The 24,817-nt window shown below is 41.0% G+C and overlaps 1 protein-coding gene and 1 long non-coding RNA gene across 8 annotated transcripts in view; one reads left to right on the top strand and one right to left on the bottom strand.

Annotated features, from left to right (window-relative positions):
* The window catches only part of lrp8 (low density lipoprotein receptor-related protein 8, apolipoprotein e receptor), a 167,927-nt gene extending 158,628 nt beyond the window's left edge, over nt 1–9,299 (top strand). For 2 of the 7 annotated variants that reach the window (XM_040031458.1, XM_040031461.1), the window contains 2 exons: nt 1,771–1,943; nt 3,642–9,299. In XM_040031458.1, the coding sequence (XP_039887392.1) occupies nt 1,771–1,943; nt 3,642–3,680 (212 nt within the window). In that variant the 3' untranslated portion in view covers nt 3,681–9,299. Of the gene's footprint in view, nt 1–1,752 lie in introns of all 7 variants that reach the window. The other 5 variants (XM_040031454.1, XM_040031459.1, XM_040031455.1 and 2 more) reach the window with 3 other exon arrangements.
* LOC120733361 lies at nt 852–24,502 on the bottom strand. The gene is made up of 3 exons (XR_005695809.1): nt 24,400–24,502; nt 18,990–18,991; nt 852–864 (listed from the first exon to the last, which is right to left on the bottom strand). It is a non-coding gene; the product is annotated as an uncharacterized LOC120733361 (long non-coding RNA).
* Nucleotides 24,503–24,817: the final 315 nt, after the last annotated feature.

Below are 24,817 nucleotides of genomic sequence, written 5' to 3'. Positions count from 1 at the left end.
CGATTAAAATGAAAATCGAATTTTATGGAAATATTTCATACTTTCATGCCCAACGTGACTGGGAAATCAGCTGAATGTGCAAATGGCCTTATAGTGGCAGCATATGCCACTAATTGAGATCTCTTTCATCCCTAATATTAACAAGTTTGATAATTCAGGGGAGCGCTAAAAGATTGTAAAGCTATTTTTTTTTCTCTTTTCAGTCTCTATAGTTGAAATATCAGCTCATTAAAATAACCCCGGAGACTATTAACCCTTTCCGCTTTATCCTTTTTTTGTCCTTCTCCCATTTATTGCCACCACAAATCTTTTTTTTTTTTTTTTTTTTTAGCAGCTTTGAAACATTAATGTTGGAGGTCCACACGGGCTGGATTTCTGCACCCCAGCTCTCCGCTCATACCCAGCAATGCACCACACCCACCCACAGCTCCGTAAGGGGAAGCAGCCCAGCAATGATTATCAGTTTTAGCCAAAGACAGGCTGTTTTGCCACTCGCTCATTGGAGATAAATTTTCTAAATGAGAGGAAAGCTGATGGTTTTTTTTGTTTTTTTTTCCCTTTAAACCATTGAGCATTTAGAGAAGAACAAAGGAGGAGCTGGGGTTTCCAACCCAGCCACGAAGGAATCTCAAGTGTCTATCTAATAAAGTCGCAATTAGACAGGCGTACTGTAGCGTAGGAAAACACATCTATGAATGCAGGCACACATATCCAAACCTCCTTGACTTACCTCTGGTTTGGGTGTTTGCGCTTTCATTATACAAAAACTCTTAAGCATGCACTGTGTACACACACACACACACACACACACAGGTCCTTGCAGGGCAGTTATGCTGATATGGTAATGAAAGAGGAGAGACGGCGCTTATCTCAAATCCTCCAAATCCCAACCCTTTCCCCGTCTTCTCTCCTCCTCTTACCCTCTTCTTATTCTCCTCCCATAACCCCATCCGGACACTCCAGATATTAATTTTTCGATGCAATAAAATACAAAATTATAAATCATTGCCCAAAATTCTGTTTTTTGAGCAATGCGCACCAGGATTATATGCTGATGACAATTAAGCAACCTTGTGGGGCTTTTATTCAAAAACAAGGTCGTAATCAGTGTCTTCAGGGCTTGAATGGTTACAGATTTAATATAAAATGCCAGTTTGGTTCAGTGTGCCCACGTGTGTGTGTGTTGGAATGATGTTTATGTGCATGTGTACCATGCAGACATTTATGTTGCATATTGTGTGTGCATGTTTTTGATCGTTTCGTGACACTGAGGGGGGGATATAATGCAATGAATGATTAGTTCCTCTTTGAAGGCTCATTGTTTCTCTAATAAATGCTTAGATTTTTTTAAATGCAGATACAGAAGACATGCGGGGGATGAAACATAAAAAGCTCAGCCCACTAAATTTATAGAAACAGATGCATAAAGTGCCACCAGTTTTTCTAACAGTTTCAGAAAAGTGGACTGCTTCCCCTTCAGGTTCATCTACTTGTGCACCTCTGGACGTTTTCCAGAAGGCGAATATTTCCATGTTTTTTTTGTTGTTGTTTGTTTTGTTTTGTTTTTAAAATTTTTGAGAAGCTGTTATGCGAACAACATTTCAAAAACCAAAACTGAAAAATAATGAGCCTTCAGGTGAACAGTGCAACGTGTGTTTGTGCGTGAGTGCTTAAAGCGCCGCTCTGTGTCCCCCGGGCTGTGTTAACGCTCCCGCCGTGTGTTGTTGTTGTGTGTGTGTTAAACACATGCAGTCCCTATCCTTGCCACAGTGGTCATCGGATTGCTCTGCACCGGCGGATACCTGGTCTGGCGCAACTGGCGGCGCAAGAACACCAAGAGCATGAACTTCGACAACCCAGTGTACCGCAAAACCACAGAGGATGACGACGACGAAATCCACATCGGGCGTCAGAGCGAGTCCATCGGTCACGTCTACCCAGCAGTGAGTGGCAGCCACAGTCAGCCATTCATAGCGCTTCCTCTAGGGGGCGGCGTCACAGACAACAACTCTCACTGGTATTCGGGGGCGCCGATGCTCTCGAACGCTAAGTGAGAGGTACTGCGGAGGGAAGGAAGAGGTGTGAAATATTTGGAAAATGGGAGTTGGCACGAGGGTTTGGAAAAGCCCGTTTTCTTGTACATGTCAGCCTGGTGGAAAGAAAGAACAGGCTCGCACACGTTCACATGTCATTTTATTTCTTTATGTTTTTGAAGTAATTACCGAACACACCTGTCATGCATACACGTAAACCCTCGACACACATTTCGTTCACCTTCAGCGACCATATTCATGCGATACATCCCTGCTGCCGACCCGCCATCCCATTTATTTGTGCATCGTGTTAGTGTTTTTGGTTGTTGAAGTGAGTGATCCCCATTTCCTGACAAAACCCTTGTGCACAGGCAAAGCATTATTCCTTTGCTTCAGACACGTTCAGCAGCCAAGAAATCATGATTAGTGCAGATGAGATGCAAAAAAAGAGAGGTGAAAGAGGAGTCGCTCTATAGCCACTGCTCACAAATAAATTGGACATGTAGAGTAGATGGTTGCGTCATAGCATTGAACTAATGCGATTTTGTTTTGAGGTCACACAAAATTTGAAAAAAGGAGCACAAATCAGGATGAAGGACTCTCTCGAAATACAATTTATCTTGCAGAAACCATAAATCTCAGCAACGCAATTTCAGGATTACCCTGATGACTTCCCATTGATGTATATGCAGTTTTAAAAGTCACTGGAAGCAGCATTTTCTACAAACCCTGGATACAGCGGCAGCTGCAACACGTAGCAGTAAAGTAAAATGCCCTTAAATCCAGACTGTGCGTCATTAGGAGTTTATGACATTTACCGAATATGCTTCTTGTTTTGGGTGTCAGAGAGCAAGCGGCGAAGGGCAGCCAAAAAGGATAAAGGAGGGAGGGCGAGACGGGAGTCTAGCGCTTTGATCTGTTGGCATGGTAACACAGATTTCTTTGTGTCACCCCGGAGAGAAAGAAGGCAAAGAATTCTGGGTATCACTGGCATGATGACAGGCGGGAAGCACGCTCAGACAGACACTGAAACAGGTGCACGACTGAGTCATATTAAGATTCAAGGTCGAAGTAACAACCTACCCTCGCCGAACGAGAGAGGGGGCTTTACTCCTTCTCTCTCGTTTTCCCAGTTTTATTACAAACATTTGTACAAATCTTATGTATTGCCTTTTATCTCTTTAGTGGTTTTCTTCCTCTTCTTTTCTCGTCCTAACTTTTTCTTGCCCTTTGTCTCAGTGTGGCAGCTTGGGCAGCCAGAGGAATCAGGCTTGCATTATGTGGGCCAGACTTTCGCAACCGTAGGCAGGCAGCCTGCATTCCTCGCTACGAGCAGCCAGGGAAGGAGGGGACAAACAACACGTTGGGGGGGGGGCTGAATTGGAAAGAAACGAAGACGAAGGTTGGGGAGAGGAGGCAGAATAGTGAGAGGGCATCACATAACAAAGCTGCCATTTTCCTTCTGGGTTCCACCTAGACTGGAATCTTGTCTCCCTTTCTCCTCTTTTTCCACTGAGCTTCTCTGTTTTCATTCCCCGCTGTTCTATCTCACTTCTTTCTCCTTAACCAGCCTGTTGTGGTAACGGTCTTTTTATCTGCTGTTTGCAGCGCGTGGCACTCAGTCTGGAGGATGATGGCTATCCCTGAGGGAGGAGGGGGATGCAGCCTGCACCCCTGCGCTCCCATACTGGCCCCCTCCTCTCACCACAGCCTCTAGACCACTACAATGAGGCCAGTACAACGCAGAGGAGAAAAGAAAAGGAGACCTCATTTTGCCTCCCCGTTTTTAAAGAGCAGGGATGACATGTACACCTGTTAAATCCCACCTCCATCTCCTACCGTCTCCACTGGAGTAACACTACTACCATTATTAGCTACTACTACTACTATTAGTTTAGTAGCCTCTGCTCCACTCCTCTCTTCTCTCTGCCTCTTGTTAGCACCAGTGCTGCTCAAAATGCTGCTTGATGATGATATTGTCCATACTAACCTCATTCAGCTGTCTCAGTGCACTTTGTAAATAAAAGGATTTCTGGCTGCCGTGCAAGCAGGAGAAGGCGGCGTGCATCATTTTAAATTCCTCGTGCTTTCACTGTATTTATTTCTGTTGCGTTTGCTGTTGTAAATATGTGACCAGCACCTCTCAGTGCACAGCACGAAAGACAAGTTTGGAAGGATGGTGCAGTACAGTGGCAAGCAAGGACGCTGTATTTCTTCATTGTCATGTAAGGAGACCTTTTTGAAGGGGTTTGTTGCAGGGGGGTGTCATCCTTTTTCACACCTAGTCCCTCAGATTTGCCCTTTCACTTACTGTAAAGCTAAATATAGCCAAGGAGAGGAAAACTGATGGGGTCGTCGTACATGTAGAGGTGATTTTGGGGATAAAGGAGACTTTTTTTTCTTTCTTTTTTTTTTTCCTTTGCAATTGGAGGGTTTGTGCTACCAGAGGGTAGTGCCTCAAGGCTGAAAGCAGCAGGGTAGAAAAGGCAAAGGATTATGGGTAATCCCCTGGCCTCTGCCATCAGAGGTGTACATACAGTCAATAATGAACTTGGGATTGTTTTCCTGTTTGCACTGAGTAGCAAGAATCCCACATGTGTTTCTGAGTCTTCATTTGCATCTGCCAGCGTCAATATTCTAGCAGCGAGAACATATTCTTTTGAATTGATGCAGGGAATTGGATGTTAAATAGTTGTTTAGTGATCGGATTTAAAAACATGTAAGTGCATGCTGCACTTGCTGTATGGGAATCCTGGAGGAAATGAAGAGTGAGATGACAAGCTCATCACAGCAAGAAAACACAGAGGTCTTTGACTTTGAGTGACCCCATAAACATCAGTCCCAGCTGGAGTTTTTTGTTTGTTTGTTTTTTGGGATGAGGTGGGGTGGGGGGCTACCTTTACTCCCCCTTTTTAACAATGCAGCTGTGTGTTTTCTGGATGTGATGCTGTATTTCTTATGTCTTGTCACCGTCTCTGTGCGGTGTGCAGATGAGTAACACACCCAGGCCGACTGAGCTGAGCGCTGATTTGAAAAATGGGACCTGATCTTCCTTGGCTTGCTTCGAACCAGCTTCCAGCCTATTGAATCAGTTGCGATTCATGCCAATGAATATTGTAATAATTGCTCATCTTGTGCTGGAATAGGGAATCACTAGAGGCCGCGATGACAGAATAGCAGAACTGTTACAAGTAGTCGAGGCAAATTGCCAGCGTTCTTATTCAGGACATCGTTTAGTGTCCTAATTGAAAATTTGACAGTTTTAAGCACAGTTAAAACACATTATATACTCTGTAAGGCAGTTTTGGATGGTCTAAACTATAAATACATGAAACACTCGTCTTCCATTCTTGCCTAATGAATCTGATCAATGCTGCATTTAAGATCCTACGTATTGGACTAGTAAATCCAATATGACTAAATAACACACACACACACACAAAAGTTCCCAATGCAAATGTTAAAGTCTTCCATCCTAGACTCAGTACGGTCTCAGATTATGTATTCATGCAACAGTTGATTAATGACGGTTATTATTCATGGATTTCACTATTTCTTGGAAGGCTTAGCTTCAGCGTAGAAGCTCAGATAACCACGAGGGAGGAACAGAAAGGCAAGGAAAACAAAGATGAAAGGTGGTGTAGGGCTTGACTGCCAGAATTTATACGCCGCCATATGTGAGCAGGTTTGTACTTGGAAGATGAACGGTGGGTCGTTTGTTTTCCCGGATTTCTGCCAGTGTTGGCATCGCCGTATTCTGACAGTCGCTCCTCTCGCCTCCCTCGAAAGGATGGCACTCTCTCCTCCTCAGTTTATGAAGCACAGTGGGTGATTTGTGTGAACTGTGTGTGACAAGTAGCAAGCTAGACAGGTAAATTGTAGTCCTCTCCAGCAGCGCGCTCCCCCTACATCCATCTAACGGAGGAGGATCGAGCGCAAGGGGGAGGCCATCTCCCTTCATCTTCACCTTGTACAGATGAAGCAAAATGTAATGCACTGCACAGTGGGGAAGATTGGGACTCCACTCAGCATGACGTTAGACTGGTTTGTTAGTTTCCTCCAGTGACTGCTTTTTAGGCCTTTAAGAATTGACATATATTGAACAGATTTGACTAAACACTGAAAACAATGACGTAGATTAGCCACTGCAGTTTTCATGCGTATAGGATCCAGTTCCCAAAGGAGAGATTAGGTAGTGATGGAAAAATCTGGATGTAAGATATCTTTGTGAATTTAAGATTAAATAAATCACAGCTCCCTGAGCTGAGTCAGCTCTGCGTGCCAACACTTTCCTTCATGTCCATGTTTGCTTCAGGTCTAATCGAGTTCCATGCTGGAGGTGGGGGGTGCAGGTAGGAGAATAAATTGCTTATTTATTGAGGTGTAGGAAACTTATTATGGCTACAGTGTGAAGACAGATTGGCTGGTCCACTGTGTGGTCACCTCAAGAACATTCGTCTTTTCTGAAGGACATTGAAAGAAGTCCGGAACGGTTCTTTGTCTGTAACTATTCAAGGTAGTAATTGTAGTGGCAATGGAGGGCTTACTGTGACCATAGGCTCTCTAGACATCTGCTTCACTGTTGTTCCATATTTACAAGACTATTAAGGGACTAACCACTGGTGTGATGTCAGCTATATCAGCTTTTTTCCTCTAGGTCAGATAAGCTTAGAGTGCACTGGGTCACTATTTGTTTTTTAGTTCAGTGTTGATCTAGTAATCGCTGCTTTAGAGAACAAAGTGCAACATTATAAACGATACTGTGAGTTCTTTAACAATTAATGGGGAAATATACTGCACTAAAATGAACTTTTTCCTTGTAGACTGTGTTTACTGAATTGAAAATGTTGATATACGTCTAAAAATGTCTTGCTAGTAAACTTGAAATCTTTGAGAAAAATGAGTTAATTAAATGAGTTGGTCTTGGCATTGTTGTGTTGTATGGATTTCTGAGTTACTGGAACTCACTACCTTTTGTTGAAGGAAGAAAACAGGGTACATTTGTTCTGGTGAAGTGAACGCTTTGCTATTTTACTTTTAACACAGAATCAATGCTGTCACCTAGAAATGACATTTATATGGTACTTAATACTAAAATGTTATCTGAAAGGCCGATTTTATTGGTTGATGTTGCATAGTTTGTCCACTAGAGGGCGCGTCGCAACTTCCCTGTTGGCGGTAATGCCACACACGCAACAAGCAGCAGATCCAAACAACATCAGGCAGTGTGTAAATGAGTAAACAACTACATATCAGCTGATATGAGTTTATCAAATTTAAATCAGCAATTTTGACTATTTTAAGAATTCTATATCGTTCAGACGCTTGTAGATGCTAGGTTGTTTTGTCTTTTTATTTTGTTTGTCTTTGAAGGAGAATACATTATGCTTATATACCACGCCCAACCAGAATTGGCAATCAGATGTTCAAGGTGAACAGATGGCATACAAAACAACAGAAGAGCTGTTTTCCTTTCTGTTTTAGAGCTTTTAGTTGACTGCTGCTCAAACAGCTCTCACCTACAGTCCAAATAGAAACCAGAGCTAATATTTACATATACCATATCAGAACTATATAAAAGGACTAACATGGTCCCTTTATATGTATAGACGCCTACAGCTACTACATCTAAAATGTGTTGCTAGAGACTGTGTTTTGTTTCAGTGTAGTTTCTTGGTGACAGGATTGAAATGAATATAAGTTGTTATTTTATGTAGAATGCATACTGTTTACACCAGCAAAAGCATATGTATAGGCATATTTATAATATTTAACTCCTTGATATTTAACTCTATTTAACTCGTTCACTGATTGAGAAAACAAATATTCAGAACAATCCCAATGGACACCTTAAGTGCATAAACTGTGCAAATTGTTACTAAATCGAGGGAGGAAGTTGTTGCTTGTTATCAGCGTAAATACTAACAGTCCTGATAACCCCGATACAGTCTTCCTGATCTGTGCTCTCCATTTTATCGTACTGTTGCTTGTCTTTTCCTTTTCTGAGCGGAGACCTTACGTTGCTTTAACCACAATGCTCTTCTCACATCGCTCCACCGCTTCATCTCCTCGAGCACTGTATCAAATGTAATTCCAACTGTGAGTTTTAAAGTGTTTCTTTGGCTGTCGCACTGTTGAATTTTAGCTTCGAGGGCAAAGTCCACGCTGTTGTTTCTGTGCACTCTCATTCGCTTGCAACCCTCTCATCTTCATCTCACCCATGAACATCTTTCCTTTGGCAAGGGCTCTCAGTCTTTGGGTAGACAGGCACACAGTGGAAGAATTAAAGAAAAAGAAAACACTGGAGGAAATAACCTGAAACAACAACAAAAATAATAAGGAAGTCCCCAGAGATAGAAAGAAAAATGTGAACCAGCAAACCGGTGAACAATCACACTCAGCTTGGAGAAGCGGCCTCCCCCTTGAGCTACAGTTTTGGACTGTGGAAGGAACCCTCAGTGACTCTACTTGGATGGCACTTAGCTTTTGTTGACCCAGTGACTTTCCTCGATACACTGACTCCTCTTTTTGTTATGTGGGGAGGTTTTTTTTTGGACTGTGTAAGTGAGTTGTAGTTGTTGCTCTCCTCCTTTCTCTGTCTCTCCCTCTCTATCTCCTCACCAGACTATTTCTAGTTTCATGTGTAATCTACTTGATGTTTGATTACTTGAAGGGGCAGCGTTCAGTTGCCTAGATTTTTCGAGCACTCTGTGTAAAATGAAGGCTTTCGGGAAAGAAGGTGATCTTTGTGTAAATCTTTTCATGGCTCGGGATGATGATGATGATGATATGTACAGGGGGAACGTTTTGATACGTTTTTATGGTCCTTCCACAGTCAAACAAGATGAAGAAATTGAAAGAAAATCTAAGGCTCCAGATTTTTATTTTATTTTTTTTGCAAAACTGTCCACCTACATTTTCTCAGAAATCTTGCTGATATGTCTTTGTCTGCAAGGAAAGATTAAAAAAAAAGAAAAGGAAAAGGAAAAAACATTCGGGCCTCTAACCATTCCTCAGCCATAAGACAGGCATTTTTTCTTTATGCTGTTTGTTGCACAAAACTTTTCAAAAAGCCTTCTGCACTGTGTAAAGAAATAACATTCTTTGTAAGGGAGGAAATAAAAGTGTGGTGGGGTTGGGGCTCGAGGGGGGTGTCCAGTGGTACAGTCCAGTGGTTTTGAATCCTGACTTGTAAATAATACGTTTTCATACTGCAGAAATCTTTTGATAATGTTTTAAATGTATCTGTAAAAACAACAACAGCGGCAAAAAAACGGAGAAAAAAGATGTACATAAACTTCTGGGGTAAAAGGAGTGTAGACGATATATGAATTTATTTGTACACACGAGCACTGGATTTCTTTACTACTTGATTGTAACTAAAATTTAATAATCTGCCAAAGTGTTCCTGTATTACTTTCACTTCCATTTGTTCGTTTCTGTTTTACTTTCCTGCTTTTTAACAGCAATGCGGATTTTTAGAGTTTCTACTGTATTTAATTCTGTTTAAATTTAATTCGTCTTTTGTTAGTTTGTTTTTTTTGTGGGGGGGGGGGGTTTATTTTGTTTTTTAAGTGGGGATGGGGGGGGGAGGAGGAGGAATCATTTTAATTTATTGGTGCCTTGTTTTGTGCTCCTGTACACTTCTACTCTGTTTTTCTGTCTTCTGTGTCTGTTTGAGGGAGGGGGGGCTGGGTGGTTAACTGGGGCGGGTTGTTGAGGGGGGGGAGTGTTGACAACTTAGCAACTTCTGTACTTACATTGAATATCTGTACTGTATGCCAAAATGGTCTCACTCACGTTTCTATGAAATCAAGCTGTTGATAAATATCTCTATATATTGATATATTAAATTTATAAAAACTGTCCAACCCTTTAGTGTGAATACTGTTTTCATTTGTATTTGTTTCTTTGTTTCTTTGTCTTTCTGTATGGGCTGACAACTTGTGCAGGCTGTAACAGCTACTGTAGGTTGCAGCATAATCTATTAATCAAATTTATTACTCTCACTCTTCTTTGCAACTTTTCCTAACACTAGTTTCATCCATCCATCCATTCGCTTCCGCTTATCCTTTTCAGGATCGCGGGGGGCGCTGGAGCTTATCCCAGCTGTCATAGGGCGAGAGGCGGAGTACTCCCTGGACAGGTCGCCAGTCTGTCGCAGGGCTAACACACAGAGACAGGCAACCATTCGCACTCACATTCACTCATTCAAAAGTAAATGTCTTAAAACATCTTGACTCTAGGATTAGAAAACTTTACTGAGGATTAATGTGCAGCTCCAAAAAGTAAATAAAGGAACACTTAGAAACGCATCAGATCATGCTGGATGTCTATACTGACGTGAACTGTGTAATGTGTTAGGAATCAAAGGATGCCACATGGTTTAATGGTATCCCAGGTGATTCTTTTTTGGTTTTTGGGGTTTTTTTTGGCCCTCACATGCTTGTATGCATGCCTGACAATGCTGGTGTCCTGGAGGATCTCCTCCCAGATCGTGACTAGGGTATCGCCAACCTCTTGGATAGTCTGCAGTGCAACCTGGCAATGTTGGATGGATCGAAACATCCCAGTCAGTGGTATTAATACCCTTCCTGCAGTAACTGCATGCATGCTCTCGCCACACGGGGACAGGTATTGTTGTACAGGAGGAATCAACTGGAACAGAGTAGTGTTTGAATAGTACAGGGCGTCAGTGGTAGACCTGACAATTCTGCACAGGGCCTCCTAAAACTTTTTTTTTTTTTTTTCACACCAGTGACCTGCTGGAGGTCATTTTGTCACACTAGTAGTGCTCATTTTGTTCCTCCTTGAACAAAGGTCCAAATACCGCTCCTGCTAAGGGGTTAAGGATCTTCTGAAGCCTGTTCCAGCTCTCCTAGAGTAACTGTCTGTCTCCTGGAATCTCCTACATGCTCTTGAGACTATGTTGGGAGTCGGACTACGTGTGCAACCTCAGCAGGGTTCAGATATTGCCTCATCCTCCCAACAGAGACAGTGACCCTAGCCAAATGCAAAACTTGTGAAAAAACAGCCAGAAACAATGATTAGGGACAAAATCTCAGTGACCTCCACCTGTAAAACAATTCCTGTTTTGGGGGTTGTCTCATTGTTGCCCCTCTAGTGCACCTGTTTTTAATTTCAATAACAACAAAGCAACTGAAACAAATTTTAAAATGACCCTGTGGTTTTAGGACAATAAATCATCTTTCCGCAAAAACAGCACTTGCCAGAAAATTTAAGTGCTTATAATCAAAGATGTTTTTCTAACCACCAGGTATAGTAGGACTGCGAGAGTATATAGACAGACATTACAGTGAATTCACATACACAGGTCATTTGGATGTACTCTGTTGATTATACAGTACGGGTGTAGTAAAGAAGTTACAGCTTTGAGTCATGGCAGAACTCCCCAACCCGCCCACCCAAAATGTGTTTCTGGCTCCTGCCAGCTTGTTCAGGAAAACTGAGTATTTCTAGTGAGGTTTTTTTTTAACTGTGCTAAGTAACATTTATTCTTCATTCACATAAAGAGTGTAGAGTGTACACCAGGAGTTGTATAAGTCAAAGACAGAAATTTGGTCGACTGAATTGAATAAAATTGAATGCAATTCTGAGCTAAATAAGCAGATTCTTTAGAAAGGGTTTACATCAGTGTCCTCAGGGTGTGCTTTTATGACTTCTATTAAATTTTATTGTCCAGAACAGAAAATAATGCGCTGTGATCAACGATTATGTGCAGACCTTTATGGTCAAAACACGTCGTTTCAAACTGAGCCAAAAGCAATGAGACGTTTTGTGTTTTTGGCGTTTTCTTTTAGGGCATTGAGTTCACTCAGTGCAGATGTTTTGCATTTGATATAATTACTTTGAAAACTCATTTGAGAAATGAATTCCATGCTCTTTCACTTCACTTCTTTTGTTGTCTAACCAGCACTCCCATCAGGATGTGGACCTGCCATGCCTTTGATATCAAAGATCACTTCACTTCTAGCATAGGTATGAGTTAGTGATTAATTCAATATCATTTATACAGCACCAAATCACAACAGCAGTCGCCTCAAGGCGCTTTATATTGTAAGGTAGACCCTACAATAATACATACAGAGAAAACCCCAACAATCATATGACCCCCTATGAGCAAGCACTTTGGCGACAGTGGGAAGGAAAAACTCCCTTTTAACAGGAAGAAACCTCCAGCAGAACCAGGCTCAGGGAGGGGAGGGGCCATCTGCTGTGACCTGATGGGGTGAGAGAAGGAAGACAGGATGAAAGAGATGCTGTGGAAGAGAGCTAGAGATTCGTAACAAGTATGATTCAATGCAGAGTGGTCTGTTAACACATAGTGAGTGAGAAAGGTGAATGAAGAAGAAACACTCAGTGCATCATGGGAATCCCCCAGGCAGTCTACACCTATTGCAGCACAACTAAGAGAGGATTCAGAGTCTCCTGATCCAGCACTATATGCTTTAGCAAAAAGGAATGTTTAGAGATAAATAGTATTGCCTATGCCCACCTAAAATAAAACGAAATGAAATAAGCTTGAAAGAAGGGGTTTTGTGTGTCCTAAAGGGTGTTAAAACCTCCAAAGATCTTTTTTCTCCTTTCTTTTCTATGTGCTAAAATATATATGATACATGGACACTGGAGATACTTGCTCTTTGTCCATGTTGTCGGGCTCACAGAGAAAAGAAAAAGACAAGTTTTTCTAAAGGTTAGCAGGAATGATCGGGTAAAATGGACTTGACTGTGTAATGGGGGGAAGGAAAGGAGATAGGGGACTTTTCTAGTCTATGGAGACATTTGTGGAGTGACATTTCACTCAGAGTTTGATGGATGAGCCAGCAAAAAGAGTTGGCACTATTTGGCCTGAGAGTTGTTCCGGCGTTGCTGTTGCTCTTTATTGAGGATTCAACCTGTGTTTGAAATGTGTGTTTTAAATCAGCTCTTGGTCTCGAGAAGACTTTGATTTAAAAACAAGTGTCCTTGGCATAACATTAGTCAGGATTGTTGACCGCCACCTTGAAAACGACAGCATGCTGAGACTTTTCATGGCTAGATATCAATTTGGCAGGAAACAGTAACATTATGACTTTCCTGCTTTCCCTTCTTTGGGTTTTGTGATTACTCCCCTTGCTGGAGTGGGCGCTGTCTTAGCTTCTCATTAGTTTTTCTCAAAATTCTCACACTCTTAAATAAAGAGAGAAGAGGCCACGCAAAACTGATCCAGGAACACAAACAGGATTTTTCCATTGATCTTTTTGTTACTAATGCACCTGGTGTCTCTAAGGCCTTTATTTTATTATATAAAATTCCAGAGGCGCATTGCTAAGATAAAACAATCATTACACAGCTAAAGCTTTCTGTTGTCGCCTGGGGATTGGCGCTGATTCCAGTAAGGTGCAGAAAGTGGGAAGAAGCCTCAAACAATTAGCCAGTCTGTCACAAATTGAGCACTGACTGACACATTAATGCATGTGGGAAATTTAAACCTTTTATATTCATCCACCTAAAAGCAGTCCGTCTACTTTCATGGTGGAAAGAGGTAGAAAATCCAGATTTTTCAACACTATCCACACTACTAAAGAACATATTAATTTTCTCTGTTTGACCTGCTAGAATCCCTCGAGCAGTCGACTTTCACAGTGCTGTGGTGGCAATCCAGCCTCACTCCACACCTGCAAGCTACCGCTCTCATTTTCCCTCTCTCTCTCTTCAACCATTTCCCTCTCCTCTGCTAAATGGAGCTCATGTCGGACTCTATTAGCTACCATTCGGAGTTAGTAGGGCATCCAGGTGTCTGAGTGCAAAAATCTCCTCTCTCCACCTGTCACTTAAAATGAATAAAATATTTGGGGTGCCTGGAGTGACACCTGTACTTATGAAAATGAAGTAGCACAGCTGACCTCAATGTCTAACCTCCCTCGCTCTCTCTGGAAAACTGTTTTGTCTGAAATTTTGGCAAAATTTTAGGTACAGATTTCCTGAAGTATCTTTTCAAACTGAATTCTCTAACATCAAATCATTATGTAGTTGTGCTAGTACTCTGTGTGCCTGCACAGTACATTTAAAATGAAACAATGACGATATTTTTTCAATGTTCCACCTTAATTTCATTGCTAACTGGTGAGGAATTACAGCCATGTTTCCACACTGAGGACAGTTCAGTCAAAAGATGCTTTTATGAACGGGAGTGCCCCACTTAGTGACTGTTTATGAATTATTGCAGACAAATACACTGAATCTGATTGTGGAGTCAATTCCAGATTTGAAACTGCAGCTGTTAAACCATATGAGGCAGTCAAAGGACCTGTTAATGTAAATGACAAAGATATACTGCAAAAACAAAACATCAGAGAGACAGTGGAAACATTTGGAGTGTCTGAATGAGCACATACGCGACAAAATGAAACGCACACCTTGGCATAAAGACCTAGACATCCATGGAAGATGCAAAGAAATCCTTTTTCTCTCCAGCAGTTAGTCATAGCATTATCTATATCTGCAATGAAGAGAAGACTCAGTGAAGAAGTGCAAATAAAGAGGGTTCACAACAGACTACCAAGTCTTCAAAGGCTTCACGAATCAAAATCCCAGAAACATCTTTAAAACCCAGGACCTGCTTTCTTTGGACAGACAAAACAACCTGTATAAGTATGACATGAAGAAAAAGCATGTTTATGAGCTTAAGTTAGCCATTATTTCTTTAGGCAGGCTGTATGCTTTGCTGCCCCTACTGGCACTCTGCTAATGTCTGACCCCAAAAGGTACCCTGTGCATACTTTGGCTAAGGTTTTGACTCAACAGCAGCATCTGGCACAGATGGCAGGAACACAACAAGACCCAGGCTGCTAATCTGATTGCCTCTTTTCAACCAAAGACCAACTAATCTGCTCTTTTATTTTCAGATCACACACTTGGAAACATAGTGACACACTGCTGGATCTGTGTGCTTACATTTCACTAGTAACTCTCTTTTGATTATTCTACGTTACTGCCTGCTCTTGCTCAGCTCCCTTATTTCTTCTCCTCTAATTATCATCCTGTCTTCCATTGTTTCTGCCACTGAGAAGCAGGTTTATGGTGCTCCTGCGTGAGAATAATTTCACAGGATTAACAATTGAAGTGTTTCACAGCCATCACATTAAAACTTAATTGTAAAGAATCATGCTTTTCAGCCCTTTCAATTTGCTTCAGTTTATCCCCTCGTATCCTTCCCCGTGCTTTCCCTCTTGCGCCGTCTTTCACCATGGTCTCTCTTGGTCCATTTCATTTTACCTCCATCAGCGTTTTTGCTGCTTCCTACTTTCCCGCCGTGGCATCATTTGTTGCAGTGGTAAGGTGTTTCTGCTTTGGGAAGCTTGCTTTTAATATGCCACATCTGGCCTCATAAAGTTGTTGCGATGAAATCTGTCTCTGTTTAAAAATGCAGTGAACACACAGCCGCCCCTCTGCCACTGTCTCCCTCCTCCCTCTGCCTCATGGATGACAGTTTCTATTATCTCCCGGATAATAAGTTGCACAGATTAGCCATGCGGGCAGACAGGGGAGCGGGGATATGGCATGGCACGTGTGTGCATTTGTGTGTGTGTTTTTTGTGATTGTATTTGTGGATTTCTGATTAACCGTTTGTGCAGCTCTGAGTATTTGTCTTTTCCATCTCTGTGTTCATGGATGTCTTCCCAGCTGGATGTGTACATGTGTCTCTCTGTCTAACTACATGCAAGTATGTGTGTTTCTGTCTGAGTGTGAATGTGAGTGTGCGTGTGTGTGTGTGAGAGAGAGAGAGACAAGAGAGAGCTACCGTGCCTGCAGTGGGACACGCGAGAGGAGGAGTTGATGGGCTAAGTGCCATTAACAGATAATTACAGCTAAAAGTCTCTAACGAGGACGGCTCATCATTATGGTGCTGGCAGACAGAGAGGCCACAAAAAACATCTGCAATTCAGATTAGGAGCACTTGCATGTTCGCTTTATGTGTGTGCATTCACTATGTGCCTCCCTTGTTGTTCCTCTCTTCCTCTTGTCCTGTCCATGCGACAGATTCACATTTGAAATTTAAAAAAGAAAGGGAAAAAAAACAGCCTCTTAGAGAGCATTTGCATGTGTGAGGGTGCACACACACACAAATATGAACATTGTACATCAGTTTAATTGGCTGGTAAGGGGCCTCTGTGTGAGTTGAGTTTGAGGGCATCCTTACTCTACACAGCGATGTCTGTAATGGGCTCACTCTTCACTCTCTGTGAGGGGCTTATCCTCCTCCTAAATGTGATCTGTGGTGCACACCCGCAGTCAGCAGCAGGAACAAGCGCATGTGTAAGATGGGGGTACATAAAAAGAACAAAGCTAATATTTTACCCTTTTGTCCTACAAATATTATATTTTGCATAATTGTGAAAAATTAATCCAATTATTATTTTTTGCCTACTGGGAAAGGCGAGGAGGTTCAGATCCTGATAACAAAGGTTTTTCTCTTAAGCCTTATCTTTGCAATCCACAGACCTCCAAATACTTGCTGATGATCATTTTTATTCATTATCCTTTATTATCCTTTATTACTAATCCAGCGGTTCACAAACTGTGGTACGCGTACCACTGGTGGTACTTGGGCTCCTTCTAGTGGTACGCGGGAAGTCTCCAGATTAAATAATGTACCATGTTCTGACTGAGGGAACTTTTTTTTTAATGAAAAATTAAAATGTACAGCTCTGCTATCACTTCCAACATAAATTAAGACGGAAAACTAAACAGCAGTGACGTTTGTAGGGTTACTGGAGTTGGGCTAGCTGGTATATAATGATGTGCAATGTGGTGGCTAGCTACACAGCTATGTTAGCATAACATAAACACAGTGAAGCTGGAGGATGAACACTAACTTTTCCACTCAGTAAACGTTAACGTGAGGGTTCCCAAGGCTTAGGGACAAATGCAATCGCAGGATGCTGTAAACGGACCAAACTTCAGTCAGGGAGAACAACTGAGATCCATCCACAATATGAGGTTAGTCATTAACTTACTGCTGCATGGGCTGGGCTGTAGTTACATGGTAATGTTTGAAAAACTGAGTTTTAAAATGAAAAGTGGTAATAAAAACCGAGAGAGGGTGACAGTGATCAATGCCTTTTTTTATTTGCTTGTTTAGATTAACTAGAACAAGATACAAAGCATTAAAACATGTTAAAAACACAACAGCCTTAATAAACACAGAGTAGTTTGTTCATACGTCACCACTTAAAGACCAGATTTCCCACCTGCTGTGAATGTTTTAGTGCAGTACAATTGTTATTATTATAACTTGTCACATCCTGTTTATGACAGTTAAAATAGATAACATTTATATAAGAAATAAAATTGCCTCATATAAACTGTATATGTTGTTAAACAGGCCTATACTACTGTACTTTAATGTCGGTCATAAGGGTGGTACATTAAGAGCCATATATTTTATGAGGTGGTACTCGTCGTGAAAAGTTTGAGAACCACTGATCTAATCTTTAGCAGGTGTTAAAATATGGACATATAAGATAAGATAAGATAAGATAGAACTTTATTAATCCCTCGAGTGGGTTCCTCTGGGAAATTCGGTTTCCAAAAGCACAGCACCGACAGAAGTTACAGTTACAGAATGTTATATATATATATATATATATATATATATATATATATATATATATATATACACACACACACATATATATAAATACAGAGAGAAATATAAATAAAAATAAAATATACGAAGGGGATAAATAGAATAAATAGGAATAAAAAATAAAAATACAAGTGAATTGCACATTTCAAGTATTGAGGTCTATTTGCACCATTGACTATTTACAAAAGTATTGCACAGTGAGGTGAAGAGGCACTACAGCTTAGTTGTTCCCCCCTCCTTTGTCCTCCTGTTTCCCCTCCCTCTCCCCTCCAGAGAGGAGTTAAACAGTTTGATGGCGTGTGGGACAAAGGAGTTTTTAAGTCTGTTAGTTCTTGTCTTGGGGAGAAGCAGCCTGTCACTGAACAGACTCTTCTGGTTGTTAATGGCCGTGTGCAGAGGATGCCCAGCATTGTTCATAATGCCCAGCAGTTTTTTTAGTGTCCTTTTCTCTGCCACTGTCACCAGAGTGTCCAGCTTCATGCCGACCACAGAGCTAGCCTTCCTGATTAGTTTCTCCAGCCTGGAGAAACTAAACTAAATATGGCACAATGCAGTATGTCCCCTAGAGATTGGGTGATGAGTTCAGTCATTCAACGGCGGCTTAGATTAGAGCCACTGCTCCTCCACATCAAAAGAAGCCACTTGAGGTAGTTTGGGCTTCTGAGTAGGATGCCTCCTAGGCACCTCCTGGGTGAGATGTTCTGGGCATGTCCCACCAGTAGGAGGCTCCAGGGCAGACCTAGGACATGCTGGAGAGATTACGTCGCTCCGTTAGCCTGGGGAAAGGAAGGTCTGGACTTCTCTGCTTAGGCTGCTAGTCTAAGACCAGGTCCCAGACAACCGGAAGAGGATGGATGGACGGATTGATGTATGGGGACGGGATTAAGGGTGATGTTATGGTTAAGTCACCAGGAAATGAAACTAAATTAATATAATGTTCTTTAAAATCGTGGACTACTGTGCGTATATTTGTGCACACAGGCAAAAGATGTTTGTGTAAAATGATTGCAAGGGGAACAACTCAAACACAACAGTACATCATCCACTACAGCTAAAAGCTTCATCACTCCCCGCCTCTCTCTTTGTAAAACAGCCATTTGTCTCCTGTAAAAACCAATCTCCAGCCTGATGTAATCAAATCAACCCAACTAAGTATTTTTATTGATGTGATTTTTTTTCATGTGTCAATTGTTGATATGATAAGAAAACTAATAGCAATAGATTTGATGTAATTTTTACACTAGCATATAATAGTCTGTCCAGCTCAGCTTTATTCACTTGCTGTCTCATTGTTTGTTTGCTACAGCTGTATTTGGGTGAATGTGAACGGTAAAGAAGATGAAATAAAGAGCTTTTAGGGTTTGAAAGTCAGAGTCTTTAATTTATTATGCTTTGTAGCTGCCTTGTTTTAATGTCAACATTAAGCCATCAAAGGGAAATGCACTTTAAATGAGTTTATCACTTGTTTGATTTTCATTTCTTTTAGTATCCATGAAACCGACCGCACACTGCTTCCTCCATTAGTACAAATTAGATCATTTTCTGTACTGTGCCCTCACTTGTAATATAGAGTGATTATAATAGCTGTATTTTTCATAAAAATGTTTTGCCTAGAGTGACTTGATAATCTAACGAATCAATAAGGGAGAACATTTACAGCATTAATGGAATCAAAGACGAGGGAAAACAGAGTCCACAGTAATCTCAGGCAACAGCGCGAACAAAGGATTTTTTTTTTTTAAAAAAGAAAGAAGGATACAATGCTGATTGATAGCAGGTGTTTTCACACAGGCGTTGCCCCTGAGGAAATCAAGTGGTTAACATGGCTTATCATCAAGGTTATCCTATGATTGGCACTCCTAATTGTTCATTATGTTTGCTTCCACAAGTGGAAGAAAAGAACTCTGCTCTTCAGAGGAGACTGATTGATGTGGAATATCCTGATGCATTTGACATTTTGTCCCATCAAAATCATCAGCTGATCTTACTCTGACGGATCCACAGGATTAATATCGGAAATTTGTGTTGCCTGTTATAAACAACGCATCTATTGCACTGTTGCTGTGCTGTAATAATGCTGCAGCCGAAGTTCTGATGTGAATATTAGTTCTAACAGTCATGGCTATTCCTTTATTTATTTCTAGACTCTATTAAAGTAGCTTTGCATCATTCACAGTGTTACGTCCCCACATGAAAGCTAGGCGAAGAGGGTGGGGGACAGTAACAGTGTGATCTGGGTGAAACAAAAAGAACACCAGGCAGAGGTAGTTAACACAAAATATATCTTTATTATAATCAATTAACTCAACAATCATATAAATAGTAACAACAAAAAGAGACAGCACCGCTGCTTTAATGATAAATCAGACAGGTCAACCCAAAGAGATAGTGACCACTTCAACAAAAGAAAACAACAAGGCTTCAACGGAAAAAGACAGCAACGCTGCTAGTAACAATACCCAGGCAGGCCAAACAAACTAATGGAGGCCGCCGTCACTTAAGGGAAAACACCACTCAGCTAAGAACTACTCACAAAGAGCCACACACGGTGGGGCTGGTCACACACAGCAGACCCTGCAACTCTGGGTGATAAGCACTGGACACAGAATGAGAAATACCAAGAGAGATTAAAGTCTGTTTAAATGCTCGGGATAAGAAGTTAGTTCCCTGGTCTGTTTGCACTGTTTTTGGGAGACCAAAGGTGGTAAAAAACCTGATTAGCACCTTAGTAATGTTTGCAGTGGTTATCCTCCGCAGAGGAATTGCTTCGGGGAACCGCGTGGACAAGCACATTATGGTCAATAAAAACTGATTACCTGCCCATGTTCTTGGCAACGGACCAACACAATCGACCAAAACGTGTTCAAATTATGGGGCACCGTTTGTAAAGTGAAACATGCTGAAATGAACGGCAACATTTTTCCACATTTAGCTCAAAACCTTACAAAAACATATTTTTTCGAGTAATTTTTTTACAACATTTACTAAAATATTTGTAACTTTTCATCAAATGTTAAATATTAAATCTAAATGTTAAATATTAAATCTAAATGTTAAAAGTTAAATCTAAATGTTAAATGTTAAATCTAAATCTAAATGTTAAATCTAAATGCTAAATGTTAAATGTTAAACCTACATGTTTAGGCTAATATGCAAATTTATTGTACGGATCAACGGAAATACCAAAATAAAAGCTTCCCGAAAACCTCCGGTGCAAAATTGTGTCTGTTCTCCTCCTCACTTCTCCCCAACATGTGCTGCTTCACTTCTTGCCTACGAGCATGTCCAGCGATTTTGCTGGACATGTGCTGCAGCGATTGTGAAGTGGAGACTGCAGCTGCTAAGAGTGCACTACTGCTAAACCTTTGGATGGCCGACAAAACGGATCTTCCGATGTTTTCAGCTAAATCGCCGGACGTGCTTTCTCATGGTCGGGTTATGGCTGAATTCCAGTGGAATGACGGTCCTGCCATAATAGACGTTCCAGCCATGTGTTCCAGCCCTAAACCTAACCTTATCCCTAACTATAACCTTATTCCTAACCTTAACCAGGACTTTAATGATGTTAAATAGCGTGTTTCTAAGCGATTTGAAGAAAAAGAGCAAACATGTGTAGATTCAGTCCAGACGGTTCTCATATTTCCTCTTTTTTCCGAGGTCGTCATTTAGGAACGTGGTGGGTAGCCAAAAACGTAATATGGTGACGATTTGTCACCTAGCGTAAAATGTAACGTAATATGGTGACGATTTGTCACCTAGCGTAAAATGTTACGCTTTGGGAGTGAGAACGTGTTGGTTATATTGTAGTGGTTTTCTTATGGGGAGGGTTTTGTTTTCCTTTGGTTTGCTGACCCCCAGACTTGGTCTATTCCAGATGCTCACCTGAATCAGGTAGAGTATGACAGGAAGCCATTTGCTTTTCAGAAGGGTTGGATTCTTTGCTGTATCACCATGTGTTCTCATTAATAAAGTACATTTTACTCCAGTCTCGTGCTATTTTAGTGGAAGTGACCCATGACCGTCGGCCAAAACTGACAATATGACTATTAAAAGTCTGAGTAATACTGTAATTTTCTGCTGCTCATTCCTGTGCAACATCCCATTTGGCCTCCCGTCATTTCTTTTCAAGATTTTCTTATTTAATCACTAGTGTACATATATTTATATTTATAGATACATATATATTTAGTCATCTTTTCTCTTTTACCACGTCTCTCTAATATTTTGCGCTTTACTATTTTTCTATTTTTTATTTTATTATATTTTATTATATTTCTACTGTACCATGCTGCTGAGTGACTGCTGCTCGTCAAACACATTTCATTGCAATGTTGACCTTGTGCTAACTTGCATATGACAAATAAAACTGAAAACAGTAAAGGCAAAGGGAACACATCAAGTAAGGATTTCACACTCCCACTCACAACGGCACTTTCAAAGCATAAAGCCAAATATTTCAAAATTTCATTTTGAGGCATTTTAAAAATGAATGTGTTTGAGTTTCATTGCTCCAAAGCAATGTTTTCATATAAGCAAGACAACAACCAGTTTGCAACCATGTAAGTACAGTCCTCTATTGTAAACAGACGTGTTGGCAATCTGTCTGCGTTTATAAATTAGACAACAGTTATTTGCAGATCTTCATCAATCTGCCTGAGAGTGATTGCATTCGGTCTGAGTTGGACTGCAACTGTTTTGAGTCAGGTTGCCTCCAAGGAGGCAGTTTATTATTTTCCTTTCCTAGTTGGAGAGATGGCTGTTGTTTTGTTTTTACTGTAGTGTGCTGGGCCATTAATGGCTCAGGGGCTGCAGCGTATCCGCGCCAACACCTAAGGCCAACGTGGAATCACCGGTCAGACTAACATAAAGAAAAAATCTGTTAAATTACACATTTGTATTCATTAAGTCACAGACAATGAAAACAAGCAGAAATCAAGATGTAATATTTTTATAATTTTATTGATGTTAAATTAAAGTCCCAGCTTAGTTATGTTGTCAGTGCAAGTCACTTCAATCTGTATAGCACCAAAGGAAACAATGGTGTTTTCAAGGTGCTTCACACTGTAAGGTAACAACTTACAGTATTAAAAAGAAAACCCCAAAAGAACAAACCCCTCTGAGCAAGCACGAGGCGACAGTGGGAAGGAAAAACTCCCTTTTAAGAGGAAGAAACCTTCGACAGAACCAGGCTCAGGGCGGGGTGGCCATCTGCCGCGACCATTCCTGGGGATTTCAAAAATGACTTGATCTGATCTAAATGTAAAACTAGCTAATTTAAAGTGTCCAGTGAGTTTTAGAAAATATCTTGCTGTTGATATCACGATGTCACTATAAAGTGGAAACTTTGTTTCCTCCCTTAAACCTCCCAAAAAATGCACGCACCGATGAGAAGCACTTAGATATGCAACTTGGTTCTGGGAATATCTTTCTTTTGAAAGTTTTAACAATATCTTCATCAAGATCTTGGACGTTTAATTGCCAGAATGTCACAATAACCGCTGCATGCTTCCATCTTTTACAGAGGGATTTGAAACCCCTCTTGCTGAGTTTCTTGAACTTCTCTGGGGGGATTTTGTCGTATTCTGCCCTGATTTCAGTCCAGATTTTCATGGTAAGCCGGTTGGAGATAGCTTCAGCATTTTCAATGCTGAAGACTGTGCCTGATTTTTTTGCAACCTGGGAAATCAGTCCTTCCACAAAGATTTCCACTGAAAGTCTGCATCTTTCTTTCTTTTCATATGATTCCAGTCTATCGATAATTGTTACTGCCAACAGGTGTTCTTGGAATACTGAAGTAGTTATGATATTAAATATTGGTTGTTCCATTAAATTCATTGAATCCTCCTCCCCACTCCTCCCCATTTTCACTGATATTTGTGACCAATTATATAATTGGTCACAAATATCAGTGAAAATGGCATTAGCAATGCAGTCAAAATAATTCTGCACTTTTCGGTCTAAATGCAAATCCATCCCCTTGAATTTGTCCAAGAGTAGATCCAACAAACGTTTTTGGTGAGAATGAGGGCACTTTAAAAGTTTACCAAGCTTTGAAAGCACAGCCTGAATTAATGTCTCTAACCATCTTTCAAAGTCTAAGGTGTTTTCAGGTGGCTCACAGAAGATCTGTGATTCTGTATCTTTTTATATGACTCCGTTTGACTTATGTTTGTTAATGGTGGGATGCTGGCTTCATGTTCAACACAGGATTTCTGCTGCTGGGGATCTGGAATTGGATTGTTTTCTGCTTTTGCAGCACTGTGTTGGTCAGCATTTTGACAGCGTTCTTCTGTGTTAGCTGTTTCTTGGCTGTTAGCATCTATATTCTGTGCTGTATCAAACTCCTGCTCAGCAGAATCGTCCAAAAATTTACACTCTTGTTCCGCTCTCAGCGCGTCAAGAGTAGCTTGTAAGCGTGCTTGCTCGACTTTAATTTCTATTTCTCTCTTTGTATATGAGGCTCTTGTTTGAGCAGCTTCAGCCTTTGCTCTTGCTCTGAGCAGTTCAATGCTAGCTGATGAGCCTGCTCTTGATGGTGGTTTGTGGGAACGGACTGACTCTGTCTCGGCTTTGGAGGATTTACTTTCAGACATTTTGGATTTGTTGTATTTTGATTGTGTCCGTCCGTATACTTTACTTAGCTTTATAGGATGGTCGTAGCTGCACGCGGTGGCTTCTGTAGCTATGATGCTTGCTGTGGTGCTGTCTTTTCACTGTAAATGGCCTCGCTAGAAGTCTGACTAGCTATCCACACAGCTAAACATGAACCCAGGAACTCCAGACAATAGATCAGATCTTGAGAAGTTTACTGGTTCTTTCATTTTGTGAAACTGTAACAATTAAACATATGTGGAAATGTACATTACTCATCTGTACTGTTAACAACAACATGTGCCAATGACCTAACAATGCATTCGAAGAGCTAGCATGACGATTAGCACCGTTAATTAGCATATGAACTGGCGATCTCATTTACATATGAATAGCACATAGAAAACTTGTTAACTGTGGTCCATCACACATAAAGACAGCACTTTGAATGCCTCGTTGCTTTACCATTGAGTACTTACAGACAATGCTTTAACAAACACCCAAAGAAGGACACGAATGTGGAGCAGCCATCTTGAAGCAG

The sequence above is a fragment of the Simochromis diagramma genome, unplaced genomic scaffold (genome assembly GCF_900408965.1).
Source record: "Simochromis diagramma unplaced genomic scaffold, fSimDia1.1 OVJJ01000284.1, whole genome shotgun sequence".
Lineage (NCBI taxonomy): Eukaryota > Metazoa > Chordata > Actinopteri > Cichliformes > Cichlidae > Simochromis > Simochromis diagramma.
Note: the sequence above shows the minus strand (reverse complement) of the source record. Positions and strands in the feature narration are given on the sequence as shown.